At 40.0% G+C, this 14,849-nt stretch overlaps 2 protein-coding genes across 4 annotated transcripts in view; both read right to left on the bottom strand.

Moving 5' to 3' along the window:
- arhgap36 (Rho GTPase activating protein 36) overlaps positions 1-3,340 on the bottom strand; it is an 80,271-nt gene extending 76,931 nt beyond the window's left edge. The window contains exon 1 of one of the 2 annotated variants that reach the window (XM_067579234.1): positions 3,039-3,340. In XM_067579234.1, coding sequence (XP_067435335.1) covers positions 3,039-3,137 — 99 coding nt within the window. In that variant the 5' untranslated portion in view covers positions 3,138-3,340. The remainder of the gene's footprint in view (positions 1-3,038) is intronic. The other variant, XM_067579233.1, reaches the window with a different exon arrangement.
- A 5,678-nt stretch (positions 3,341-9,018) lies between these two features.
- nhsl2 (NHS-like 2) overlaps positions 9,019-14,849 on the bottom strand; it is a 161,506-nt gene continuing 155,675 nt past the window's right edge. For both annotated transcript variants that reach the window (XM_067579881.1, XM_067579882.1), the window contains exon 10: positions 9,019-14,605. In XM_067579881.1, coding sequence (XP_067435982.1) covers positions 14,266-14,605 — 340 coding nt within the window. In that variant the 3' untranslated portion in view covers positions 9,019-14,265. The remainder of the gene's footprint in view (positions 14,606-14,849) is intronic.

Genomic DNA, 14,849 nt, shown 5'->3' with positions numbered 1-14,849 from the left:
TTTCTCTGCATATAACTCACAAAACAGAAGCAAGTGACTCATGTCAAGACTTTTCCAGCAGTTATAACAGAGTTTGATATCAGGAAATTTTTCAGTGATAACCAAAGACATCTAATCTTAATGTTTCAGTCGGTTCCAGGAGCTCTTTTTAAATGTCTTTGGAGCAAGTCTGAGTCAAGTCTTGTCAAATCGTGTCTCAAGTCAAATTAAGTGAGTGACATGTGTGTTAATAGTGTTTCTTTTGCATCTCGAACCAAATCCTTTCAGTGCAGAGGGTTTAAAAGTTAAATAAACGATGTGAGAGGCGATGCAAAGTCTGTCTTTCTGCCCCTTTTTGTGGGATTCTTCTGGGTCAAGTCTCACAAGTCCAAGTCAAGTGTGAACACATGTCTAAGCGGTTCTCAAGTGCGGACGGCTTATATTTAAACCTTCAAAGTGTGTTTATTACCTGTCTGACGTCTTATCTGTTCCAGGAGTTTGCAAATAAAAACTCAAGACTTGAAAAACAAACCCAAATGCGTCATGACACCCTCATGACACAAAACTAGCGGTAAAGTCAGAGCTCAGGTCTTGGCCTTATAACCGAACCCTTCTTGCTGGTTGCAGGTGCACACAAGCAGCAGGAGACATATTTGTAAGAAGTAAAAATATCTTATAATAGTCTGATGAACCCATTTGAGCTTATGAGCTGTTTCTCTAGAGGAAAACTCACGTCCTCAGATGTACTTTTACACTGTACAGTGTGAAAGTGAGTCACCATTCCTTTAGAAACAATAAGCAGCTCATAAAATGTGTCTTTTTTCACACATGTAGCACTTCCTCTCCTACAGACTCATATGCTTCACACATTGTTGGCAGCCCTGACCACTTTTGTTGCACGAGTTAACAACACCACCAGTCACTGTCACCAGTGAAAGTTTACAGTTGAAAGCAATAAATAATGTATTTGCTGTGCAAAGGCTGTTTTTATTCTGTCTGTTCTCGGCTGTTTTCATGCTTTTGCTTCAGGGCTGTAAACACAACATTGGCATATTATCACTTATAAAATCTTAGTAAACAGCTGCTTATTTACACATCCAGCAGACATGGAGCAACATTTGCATTCATTTGCATTCGCATTTGTCGCCAACTGATGATTGCGTCCAATATTCGCTCTCCTTTTAGCTCTGTTTTTGGTCTCCACCAACTTCGGAGAAAAATATTTGGCTATTTTGTCGCTAAATGCTTCAGTATGTTCACCAGCTAGTCTCTGACTTTGTCTTCTTGTTGTTTGGTGCAGGGCAGGTAGTGAACAATGGGTTTATCAGAGGTTTCTGGCTGAAAACAGTCGCCTTCTGCTGGGCAACGGGTTGCAAAAATAGCAAAGCTGTCTATAAAACCAAAACAACGAACTGAAAGATGTTAAAATTTCCATTAAGATAAAGGGAACTGCAGTTGGGTGAACCTACAGTGAGTCTGTAACTAGGAGTGACATATTTGATGTTACAATTAATCATTTAATCAATTGTATATGTAAAAAAAATGATTAATGCACCTTTAAAGTGATTTTGATTCTGATTCTCCATTGCTGGTTTTGAGTTTCCTTCATATAAAAAAAAACATGCTGCCGTGCTATTAATAATGTTAATCTGCACTAAGTCAACTCACATTACAGTGAGGTTTAACTGGCTGCAGGCTGAGGGCAATGCTGAGTATCAGCAAGGCATTTATCAAATTAAAAATGAGTTGTATTGTTTCATAGCAGATTAAATAAGACTCCGAATAATGAAAAAAAAACAGCGAAAGGAAATAAATTATAGGAAGAAATTAAATATCATGATCATCAAATACCATTCGAAACCACATTACATAAACTGTTCCTCTGTATCCTACACATGAAGATCAAAGTTGAGACACTGTTAGTTTAATGTAAAGATGTTTTTCCATTAAAGAAGTGTCATCAGATTAACTTCATAAAGTGTTCTGATTGTATTTTTTAGTTTCAGATCACCTTTCTATACTTGAGGCATAACAGTGCAGCAGGAAAAAAAAGCAGGAAAAGGGGAAGAATTACAGCATCAGGAAATTTACTCCAGGTTTCCATGCAACAACAAAACACTTCTGCTTTTTTCTCTTTATACACAGACTTAATCCTAGTTTTACTCGTGTCTGCAATCAGTATCTATTGTTGTTTTAGGGAACAAAAGATAATACAGCAACTTTTTCCACCTCTGCCTGAGGTGATGTTTTTTTTCCTCTCTCGAGTGTTTGTATATGAAGAATCTAAAAACGTATTTCAACGAGTTTGGCGGAGTGATAGGCGCCGAGCCAAGGAACAACTGATTAGATTTTCGGATTTCTGGGATTTTTGCCATCTGATGAAACTAACAGAGGTGGAGCCTTGATTCCAAATTCAAAGGGGGAACATTTTTGCAGGCCAACGAGTCAGTTGACTTTTTAATTTACAGGAATGATGTCTTTGGGTGTAACAGGCGAAGTTGGAGAATTATTCAGAGCAATCATTCAAGATTAGGGTTGTACGTCTGGTGGGAGCGTTGCTTTAAAGTCCAACTGAGTTTAATGACGGTGCAATAAAAACAAGGATAATAAAAGAACTACAGAGCACATGTGACTGATAAACATGCTGAGTCAGAGACCTTCAATTTATTGGGATCACCAAGTTCCTTAATCTCTTGTTTTATATGTTATGCCACATTAAACTTACACATTTCCACGACTGAAGTGGATTCAAAAAGTGAAATCAACACACTTTGACAAAATTGAGGATCTGCGGTTTCGCTATAAAACATTTTTTATGGGGAAAACAGCATATTTTTATCTTTAATTGTTCGCTTTCCGACTATTATTCAGTCGGAGAGATTCCCAGCCTGTCAGCGAATTCCAGATAAAATAACTGGAGTTGGAAGGGGTTGCATGGCAACAAGAAACACTAAACAAAAAGACATGCACATGCACATGCAAAGACATAAATGCACACACACAAACACACACACACACACACACACATACATGCACATGCAGGCCCATGTGTTACCCACCACGTAGTAGAAATGCATGTCTGGTCGCACAGGTCGCTCTCCTATGTACACAGCTCGAGGTCCTGATGTGATCGGCATAGGTCCATCCAGCAGGAGCATTAGTCAGGAGTGAATGTGTGTGAGTGTGTGTGAGTGTGTGTGAGTGTGTGTGTGTGTGTGTGTGTGTGAGACCCTTCCTCGCCCTCACAGGTACTCCAAAATAATCAGGATGTTAAAGACGGTTTGAAATCTGCAGTTTTCTTCTTCTCTGACTCTTTCTGTTACTTCTGCTGCTTCTTCTCTTTCTAATGTTGCTGCTCTTCTCTCCTCCTTGCTGCACTTGACGTTACTCCTCCCTCCCTCCCTCCTCCCCACATGACTTCAGTCCCTCGTCCCTCCTTTTTTCTGTTTGGTTCTACTTCCTCTCTTTATTTCCCGCCCTTCCAGTGTAATTTAATCTCCTATTTCTACTTTCTTTTTTTTTTTCTTTTCCTCTTCCTTGCTTTCCATCTCTTCTTGCCACATGATTCTTTTCTTGTTTGGTGTCATCATCTCCCCTCCATCTTTGTTTTCTAAGTATTTGAACTGAGAAAAAAAAAATGCTTTAATTAGAAAAGCAGCAGCAGAAGTGTGTCTCTTTCTGTTTCTCGATAACCCTGAGTCGATTACAGATCGCTGTCAGCTCTTCCTGTGTTAGCCGCAGCCACCTCTGTGTGTGTTTGTGTGTGTATCATAGATAACATGGCGTGCTCTCCGCTGTCAGAAACAGGAAGAGTGGAGCTTGGTAGTTTGGCCTTGATGAGCCATCCCCTGTGTGTGTGTGTGTGTGTGTTTGTGAGACAAAGAGAGAGCAAGAGAGGGAGGGATGTAATTAAACTCTGGCATTTTATTATGAGGCTGTTAAACTAATCACTCTGTAAAACCAGCTTACACACAAACACACACACACACGCACACACACACACAGACACACACACACACATTAACCACCTTTAAAGTGCTGATAGTTCATGACCTTTATTAATATCTTTATGTAAACAGATTTAAATGTTTTCATTACATTATCTGCATTAGATACGAATAAATATCCATTAAAATACAATGTTATCATCAATGTGATGGGTCAACTTATACTTGTTTCCATTTAATCTCATCCTTTGTGTTCAAAATCCATCTAGAAAATAGAAAATTGTCTGTTTTAAGGAGTTTAATCAGAAGCTGCTGCGGTAAGAACATTTGTATTAGTCGTCCCTGCTGTTTGTTTATTTACACTCAACTTGCTGTTGGCCAATTTCATTTTTAAAGAGCAACTCAACAGCAGCTGAAAATCTTCTGTCTGCTGCCCTCAAGTGGTTTAAGTTGTCATCACGCAGCGGTGACGTCACGGCGTCTCAATGATGCGTGGGTACGTTGTGACATCACAGTGGGATGTGGTTGCAGGTGCAAAAGAGCAAATTTCCAACCGCATCCAGCATCACTGATAGTGCAAGATTTGCAACTTTCAGTTTTGAATTAAGTTTTTTTTTGGTTAAAATTAAGTTATTTATTTTGTCTGCAGGTTTTTTTTAAATTGCAGAGTCAAATCATATTAAATTTGTTTAAAATCAATTTAGAACCAGACAACAAAGCCATAATTTATCTCAACTAAATGAGGAGAAAAGACCTTTAAGATGACCACTGCACCGAATACAGTCACACTTCTGTCAAACGAGTGTGGTGAATGATAACACACATTACTCAAAGCTTAAAAAGCTGTATCATCTGCCCTGCAAGTCCTGTTTTTCCTGGTCCTGCATCCTTTTTGAATTTTAGATTTGTTAGAAAGATGATGTAAATGTATGTAAATGTATCTTCATGCCAAAGGGCCCTCTGTGGCTCGTACTTTGCTTTAGTTCTTCATAAATTATACATACAGTAGGTATTTTTAATTTAAATTCTGCATTAAAACTACAGTTTGCAATGCATAGCAAAGTAACTAGGTAACTGTAAGGCATTCACTTTGTCAAAGGGGAAACAAAACTGAATGTTTTGGAAAAAAAAATCATCCTGGTTTCCCCTTCTAATAATAGTTCTTCTCAGTTTTGAGTCACATGTTGCAGCAGGCGAGCTTGTTTTAAAACACTGAAAAACAACTGAAATTGTTTAAGCAACCTCAGTTCAAATAGTGATAAAATCATTTCAATAAAGGAACATATTTAACACTGATGAAGATATGTTTGTCTGTACCACCTCAATACACATTCCTCCGTCACGACTGAAAGAGATTTAACAGAGAGAGAAGAGATCAAAGCTGGATTCATCTGATAGTTTCATATGTTTTCATATTTGTGCAAATGGTTGCACTTACGATAAATGGCCACCAGATGGCTCTAGAGCTCAACAAGAAAATAGTGACACGACAGAGAGAGTGTGTGTGTTTGTGTGTGTGTGAGTGTGTATGTGTAGGAAATAGGAAGGAGGCAATTATCTGAGAGGATGTCATTACGGAGATGGAACATGAAACAGTTTGCAGAACCGGCCTTGACGGTACACCTAAAAACACACATACACAATCATTTGTACTTGTAGAAACATTGCTATTCTTATGAGGACATTCACTAACATAATGCACCCTTAACCCTAACCTTAATCTAAATCTTAAACTATGATTTAACCTTTAGATAGCCCATCTAAAGACTGAAATATCCTCCCTTTCCAAAAATGTCCTCACAAGTTCAATAACTACTTATAGTCCTCACAAAGATAGCAGTACAAGAACACACACACACACACACACACAGCCCTGAGAAGAGTGGGCCAGGTAATTACGTGAGTTTGTTTTCTGGAGTGAACACTGACTTGCTGAGCAGCTAATTATGAAAACAGCATCTTCCCCCGGAGCTACAACAGCATGCATATTCTTAATGGAAACACAGATACAACTTAACACTCCCTCCAGGCTGGGAACCTGCACGTTAACTGGTGCTTCTTAATGGAAATCACGCTGCACTGCTCTGGATTTAAAGATTAGGGGAAAATTCCACCTGCATGTTCTCCAAAACAGTAATATTATTATAAATTATTATTATTATTCTTTTATAATTATATATGTAATTTAATTTTTGGTTTCCATTTTCATCAATGCCCAATAAATAATGAACTTCCTGCTTGGACTGGCGTCATAGTCTAGATTATATGTTATAGAGAAAAATAACACTACAACATTGTTTTGTTTTGTTTTTAGCAAACAACATAGAGTTACTATACAACATAAAATCATCCAAATCATTTCACGTTAACAGAATGTTTCTGGTCTCCCTACAATATTGCAAATATTATTGCTTTGCACATCTCCTCAGCTCCATATGACAGCCATAAGGTAACTCTTTAGATGATTCCCTTTCCCAGAAATCTGTCTGTAAACATCTTACACCAGGCTCATGTTCAGCCTCCTCCCAACTGGGGAAAATGGGCAACTGCCACGTGAGCCCCAGTGTGGCTGTGACTGTGAGTTCAGACAGAACTTGAAACGGCTTTTAAACATAGCGTGATAACATACAAAGTCGATTGAAAGATGCAAGTAGATGTGAAGACGTGTCTGTGCAAGTTGAAAATGTTTCAACTTGAGAGAAACATTTGTGTGTATCCTGGAGCTTTATGAGTCGGCTTCATAAATGAACAGAGAAGAGAAGGGAAAGGAGAGAGAGATGGGAGGAAAATAACAGAAAGAACCAGAGTTTCTGGTGAGTTTTGCATTAAGTTAGAAGCTGAACTGGATGTGTCCGTTGCTAGCTAGCATACAGCTAACTAACAGCTGGTTCACTGGGTGTTTGGGGTGAATTAACACAAACGGTTCAGCAGTCAAACTTGTGCAAATGATGCAAAGCAAAAATTTGCCTCCTGTTCTGCCTGAACATACCTTTTGGTAATACAGTATCCATTACTAAAGCACAATATAAACTGAAACGATAGGGACCTTAAGGCAACATCTGCATTACTACCAATAATCCTGAGGCCCTGTCTTATAAAGGGCCCCCCAAGTAACAATCTAGTTTGAAGGCCTTTATTATTTTTACTTTATATTGTCCTTGGATGGCAAATATTCCCAAAAATGACCCAAAAATGTGATTTAAAAAACAACAAATACATACGATGCACAGGGGGGTCAATAGGGGCCCCATACTGGGTTAATCAGACCCTGACTGGGCAGTTCTTCTTTTCTATTGCAGCCCTGTTTTGAGATTCAACCTGATAACATGGATGTATTTTTATATAAATATCCAACAAAGATAATATTTGGGGAGGATTTTTCAAATTTGTCCAAAGGGAAATTCAAGATTTCATATCTAATGGAAAGCAAATAAGACACTGAAGCTGTTTCTTGTCAAGTAGGAACAAAGATAGACATATTTCTTTCATAAAACAACTTCTGTTATACAAATGTGCACTGTACTGTACTTTCAAGACTAAATGGCCTAAAGAAGTAAATAATGATGAAAGTTTGTATCAAGAGGTTTTAGTTGGCATCTCATACTTCACTGTAGACATGAACACCCAATTAACAAAAGCATTGTTGTCTCTCTGGGGGAACTCATTAACACTAATTCAGAAAGTAACCTTGAAGACTTGTAGGGCAGACAGCATCAACAACACATAGTAAGCAAACAAACAAACCTTTTTTTTTTGTTTTTTTTTAAGCAAGAAAAATAATTTATTTATAATGATATAATAATTTCATCACATTGGCATTGCTTGGCTGCAGAGAGAAGCGTTTATGTGTTTGACACTACCTCGCAGCTACAGATCACACCATTGGATGGGGCAGGGAAACAGAGGCTATTCAATACATACATGTACATGGAATATTCCTTTAAATATGTCTTTTTCGATGAGGAATAACAAAAATAGAATAATTCCAATAACTCTGTCTGTCTCTCTTTCTCTATATTTTTCTATGTCTCATCTCTGTGTTTTTATAAGCTGCCTGTACAGCCCCCAAAACTGGGGTTTAAATTGGGCTAAGGGGGGGGGGGGGGGGGGGGGGGGGTCGGGGGGTGTTTGCTTCACTTTGCTTGGAGCGGCACAGGGAGAAGGGGGTGGGGTTTACCACCATAGGACATCAGTTTTTGTGATGTGCAGCATGCCAACGTACCCCTGAAATGTCCAAACATAGTAAACCTCACCCCTCTGGCACTCCTAAAACAAATACTAGATACTCTTTGGCCCAAATTTGCAGCCACTATCTCTCTTTCTCTGTCGCTTTTTTTTTCTCCACCCTCTTTCACTCTCTCGTAAAGCCGAACCGCGCTTACATCTTCAAAATTTATTCTCAATTAAGTGTTTAAGGGGATGTATCATTCACATTTCCAGGTCTATATCTTTATTCTGAGGCTCTACTGTAATATCGTTGCATGATTTAGAGATAAATCTTATCTCATACCGGCTCTTTATGCAGCCCCTCAGTTCAGCCTCTGTCTGAAACCGTTTTAACTCCTGTCTCTCTTTAAGTCGTTTTCCATACATTCACCTCAACTTTGACTATATTTAGCATAGACATCTAACATCATAACAGTATAAAAGTAACAGAAAATCACAAAAAGCATGTTATGTCCCCTTTAACAGTTAGATCTGTGGATTACCATGGGGAGGTCATTGGTATGGTTAAAATTGGGATTAAGATACTATTTCTCAGTTTTTCAAATGCAATTTTTTGGTGCTTTGAGGTGAATACCTTAGTACTTTGGTGAGCTACAGCCAAAATATCCCAAATATTTAGCTCAGGTCCTGAAAATGAGACCCAAACCCAGCCTGTACACATGTCTTTAACACCCAACCCTACTGGATCTGACAGGCACTTCCAAATTTAAGACCTGAACCCAACACAAAGTCAAAGCTTGATTTTTGCCCTATTTAATCCACTACCTCACCAGGCTAATGCATCACATTGACTACCAAATCAAACCCAAAGCTTTAGGCAGTAAAACCCCAGTATGACCCAAATCCTGGTACTTTGTTGGGACCCACTGGGTTTGAGTTGGGAAGCAGAACCATGAACCGTTGCTCTACATGTCCAGTAATAGTTAAAACCCTGAATAATACTCACATATACATAATCATTAATTTGGCATGCAGGTAGTTGTATAGTGGTAAAATATAATGTGTTGGTATTGAACTTTTTAAAAGTGCTCCTGTGATGGTTTTACTAAATGTGGACCGTTGCATTTACTGTAAAGCTTTGTCCCTGTTGTGGTATATTTCTCTGTTAAAATAACAGTTTTGACTTATATAGTAGCTGTTTTTCATATATTAAATTTGGGCTTCTTTGCAAATACTGAGATTACTTCTGGTCAACTTTGTTTTGGAGTCATAAGTCTCTTAATGCAATCTGAGGGGACATTTATCCATATTCAGATAAATTGTGATCTTTCTGTTGGCTTTAGAGAAAACACTCATCGCTTAAATCAGAATCTCCGACTTAACTTTTTCTACACAGCTTTTATTTACGTCTCTTAGCAACAAGTCGCTATTCAGCAGTTCCTTATCTGCAGCGACAGGCTGTAAAATGTAACCAAATTAATTAACGAGCGATTGCAGCGCTCCATCTTTTCTCGCTTTCCCATACCTTTTTTTTTATCACTTTGTAGGTGAAGCAAAAGAGAGAGTGAGAGAGAGAGGGAAAAGCTTTTAACATGATTACTCCTCTGAGTCACGCGACAGCTGAGAAAAGGGGAAGAGAGGAGGTGAAGGGAAAAGATGATGGAATATGTATAAATTTCAGCATGGTAATCCCCATATTCAGCAGAATCAAACCTCCTCTCTGCACTCTCATTTCCCCTCCTTCCTCTCTTCCCTTCTTGTCCTCCAAAAGAAGGGATAATATACTAAATATTCAATATATTCCTCTTGTCAGCTCTTTTATATGTTCACACTTTGTGGAAATGTCATTTTCAATATAATATGTTGTCAACATATTTTAGAGATTAATAATTTAGCTCCACAGGAATTTCTAGGAGGCAGAACTGCTCTGTAAGCAGAGATAGTCTCATTTGTTGGTTAATAATAGTCTCATTTTTTTGTAGTGTATAGGAAGATTTGAGGGATCAACCAAATACACCGAGGGTCAGCATTTTGTTCCCTTTGTAAATATGTTTTTTTGTCAGTTATCTTTCAGTATAACTAAAAATTAGCAAAAATTCGGCAGCAAGTTGGCAGTAATGTCGCAATAGTTTCTTTAACCCAACCTGTGAGATTATTTCTGCCTCTGTAGCAACTCTACCTCTGAGAAATATCTGTAAAAAATAAATGTTCTTATCAATAAGAAATGATTTGTATCCCTACACACGGGATAGCACCCTATTTACCAGTGTACCCATATGTTTTTTTTTTGTTTGTTTGTACCTCTCTCTTCACTATCAAGTCACTGTCAAACCAAATGTGCCATGTCGAAGATACCCGCCATCTGTCTTTGCAGGAACAAGGAAAACAACACGGTGATTTCTTGATCCTGAACACACGCTGAAAGTGAAACACAGTCTCTGACAGCCCACCCTTTTACACACTCTTTTAGATGCAAGCGTGTGTCACACCTACACACCACACATCACTTTATAACAAGAAAGGCAATGGTTCCTGTCATTATTGTGCTGAAAAACAACACGTCCTTTCTGCCCTAACAGTGTACTCATATCTCTATTCTCTGTTCCTACTCTGTTACCATATTTTGAACAAAATATGTGGGTTTAGTTCAAATCATATTTTGTAAGATTTCCCTCCATCATTTATATGATCTCAGATGAGTCATTGCTGGACACATGTTGCTGCTCTGCTGCTTCCAGTCCAGCCATGTCAGATCTGTGATTTGCTATCTGGGGGATATTGCTCTAAAATATAACTTCACCAGATATTTGTTCGGTAAAGAATCGAAATATCAGTTTTCCTCGCAGGTCAGATACAGATTAAACATATATGTTCTTTTGGCTAGATTTAGAAAAGGTCGTGTTTGTGTGTGAACCACCAAGGCAGCTGAAATTATAAAAAAAAAAATAATGAAATAAAATCAAATAAAAAACACAGTAGGCGCTGCAGCAACACGCCCCAAAATTCAGTATACAAGGCAAACAAACACAGAGTTTTATAGGTTTATCTTTTTTCATTCACTAAATATTTAAAACAAGCGTCACTTGACTAGTCATCATAAATGGTGATAATTTATGCATTTTTAATTCTTCATCTTTTTTTTTCAGGATGATGGAATACCTGAAGGACTGTCGTAAGGAAGAGAGAGATGTGTGTGTGACCAAGTTTTTCTTTTTACTCTCACGTTCTCATGTGTGGTTCCTCCTTTTCCGTCCACTAGGGGGAGCTCTGACACAATAGCACCGATGGGTTAGTTTGCCGATTAGGAGTCAAGAGATGAAAGGCCCCCCTCCTCCCTCCACACGGTCTATCCAAGCAGGGGATAAGTCAGGTGTTGGAGCTGAACCACTGCTAATCCAGAATTATCAGACTGTCCACACAGGGATTCAGAACTGAGGGTTGGTCCAGGGTCAAAGACCACAGGGTGTTTCAGAGTCCAAAATTCAAAGTCCTTTATGCAAAACCACATTCAAACCCTGCCTGTTTCCGTGTTTGTGCACAGATCCTACCCATTCATTCATTCACACACCCATCCATGTTAATTCCATGTTACATGGAAACACAAAAGAAAGCTAAAGTATAAAAACTCAGAGAGCAAGAAAAGAGAGAAGGCAGAAGATAAGTGTCAAGAGAAGGATGTTTTTTCTTTTTTTTTTTGCGCTTTCAAACTAAGCACAGCATCTATTTTCTTAACAGTCATTCATTGACATTCATCCGGTGTCGTGTCGTCTGACTGCCGAGCTCAGATGCATAGACTGAATGCAGAGAGAGGTGGAGAGGAGGAAGAGAGAAAGAAAGACAGGGGAAGGTTAGCGGAAAAATGGGGGAGGGTCAGGGAGAGAGGAGAGGATGGAGAGAAGGTTAAAAGAGGAAGGGAGGAGGGCAAATAGAGAGGCGGTGCTACGTGCAAAATCGGAGAGAGGTTGCAGTGTATAGAAAAGAAAAAAAAGACAGTGTGTGCTATGTGCCAGAGGAGAGGATAGAGAAAGGCGGAAAGAGAATAAAAGAGAATGATGCTATATGCAGAGAGACAGATGGAGAGTGTGCTCCGGCAGTTGATGAAAAAAAAAAAGGAGGAGAGGGACGAGCGGTACCTCCCCTCTTGGGAGAGACGGAGTGTGAAAACGTGCACGGAGGAGGGCGAGACAAACGGAAACTACTTGGCCCTGTAATGTCCCTCTGCACAGGATTATGATGTCACAAGACACCGTCGTTCCAGAATCCGCCGGGTTCTGGAACTGTTTCGCATGCTCGCTTGCTTCCAGAATACTCTCGATTTAGGAATCCTGGTTCTAGAATCTCCGTTCGGGGTTCCGTGACTTGAATCCTACAGCATTCCCAAGAAAGGAAGGGATGAAGGATGAAGGTTGATGATGCACACATAAACACACACACACACACACACACACACACACACACACACAGACATGTGCGAGTCCGAGCATGCACACGCAGCAAAGTGTGAAGCGCACACAAACACTAAAACAGACGCACAACACACTACATGTATTCTCCCTCTCTTTCTTCTCCCACTCAGTTCCTGGCACTTCCCTCTACATGCACACACACACATACACGTACATGAACACACACACACACACACACACACACACACACTGCTAGGTCCCCTCTGGCCTGTTTGTAGTTTTTAACAGTCCTTTGGTCCTGTCACCAGAGCCCAAAACGAATAAAAACCCTGTTTAATAACCAGGCCTGCTTCATACTCTCCGTACAGAAACTCCACAGGCGTGATTTCATCTGCACACACACTCATATGAATACACACACACACACGCTTGTGTAGATAGGTCTCTCTTCTGCTTGTCCTCCATGACATCACTCCTTAGTCTTTGTGTGTGTGTTCCCTCCATCGTGTGGGCAGTTTGTTGTCCAAGCTGCTTGCTGATATCTGTACACTGTCTATTTTTTTGTCTTCGTAAATGAATATTGGTTGATAGATGCATTACATTTATCTTTGTACATGATACATACAGCACAGTCCAATTAAACATGTGTATGGCCATCTAGCATGTGTAAGAAAAAAAAAATATATAAGCAAAAATAAAATAATAAAAATAATAAGGACGGACACCAGTCGAGTGTCTCAAGAAAACTGAGCGACGCAAAGGCTGCGCCGTGTAAACGACCTCCGACGCCAAAAAAAAAAGAAGAGAAAAGTGCTTGCGTTCCAAAATGTCGTCCGCTTGCTGGGTGCCTCTGTGGAATGTATTTGTGAAGGTTCATGTTCATAGCATGAGCAACGAAATCTGTGACATGCTCATGCCTGATCTTTGGTGGCAAAAAGCCCCCATGTGGTTTCTCTTTGTAAATCCTGCGCTTCATCCGAATGTTGTCTTTTGAAAACGACACCGCTGCTGCCTGCTATGGTATAGCATTTACCATAGAGCCACAATGTCCAAGGTTTTAGGCATATTGGCTTTCTCAAATGCCTCATCACACCGTTAAAAATGTACCCTTCAATTCATATGGGTCTACAGGTGTCGGTGCTGTAGTGCTACTGGTTGGAGGGTTTTGGTTGAATCGTAGAGGAATCATTTGAAACTCTCACATCTTCTGTGTTTTATTCCATTTATTTCTTGGATTCATTTGATTACTGATCCTCTGTGGTATAGATCTGTACCACAGAGGATGTCGTCATCAGGGCCTCTTGTTGTTGTTGTCATCTAGATGTAGCCAGGAGTAGATATCCACTGTATATCCTCGTATTCCCAGCGTCTGCACATCCCTTTTCTTTCACCCATCCGGCCTCCACACTGAACAAATCCCCAACAAGGAAAACACGGTGCAGTGTTTAAGCATGACCTCAAAACCTCCACCTTTCATTGAAAATATAGTGAGAACAAACTTGGCTCTCCACAGATTTTCTTGCTTTCCTAGAGGGACCGGTTTGACAGGGAACAATAACGCTCCAACCATGGGAGGGACCATTTTGTCCAAAAAATGTGCTCCAATATGATTGGACAGTGCAAATGGTCAATCAGTAGTTGGAGCGATCCAGTTGGACATGTTTGTCAGAAGGCCCCGTCTCCAGTGGGTGGCAGATTGTAGAATTGGTTGGTAGCTTTGTCAACAACAAACAGACCTGGTTAGCCTCCTTTTACAATACGTCAGTTCATTGATCATTGGGTTTGCCGTTGCCGGATGCCGCCTCTCCTCCCTCGGCGGTCGTCGACGTGGTGGTTGAAAACTCTGTGACACGTCGTGCCAGAGGGTTTGTGCTTTTGAGAAGTTCCATGGCAGAGACCCTGGCCCCTCCGCTGGAAGACTTGCTGCCTTTCTTCTGAAGCAGGGCCATGAAGTTCTCATTGCGGGAGCTCGACCTCTGGCTGCTGCCCAAGGTGAGATTTCGGAGGTCGCCACCACTGGTGCTGTGCTTCACTGGGGACACCAGGCTCTGGCGGCTACCAAAGGAGTCCGACGGCTCCTTGCGACCAAGAACCTTCCGCTTGGACCTGGTCGAAGACAAGAAAAGACAAAAAAACATTAGTAAATATGGAAGGTGGAAAGATTTAAAAAAAAACATTAAAACACATTTATATTCCCCAATTTGCTCCTCCTTTCACAGAATAAAAAACTAAAACGTGTAACTGCAGAGGGGACTCCATCCTTTCTTGTAGGAGATGAAAACACTTTTCCCCTCCTCACCCTTTCTTCTCTACCTTTCAAGCTATTTTCAGCATCATGGAAGGTAAAATC

This window comes from Thunnus thynnus, chromosome 22, assembly GCF_963924715.1.
Source record: "Thunnus thynnus chromosome 22, fThuThy2.1, whole genome shotgun sequence".
NCBI classification, from domain to species: Eukaryota; Metazoa; Chordata; class Actinopteri; order Scombriformes; family Scombridae; genus Thunnus; species Thunnus thynnus.
This window is presented reverse-complemented; position numbering and strand designations above follow the sequence as displayed.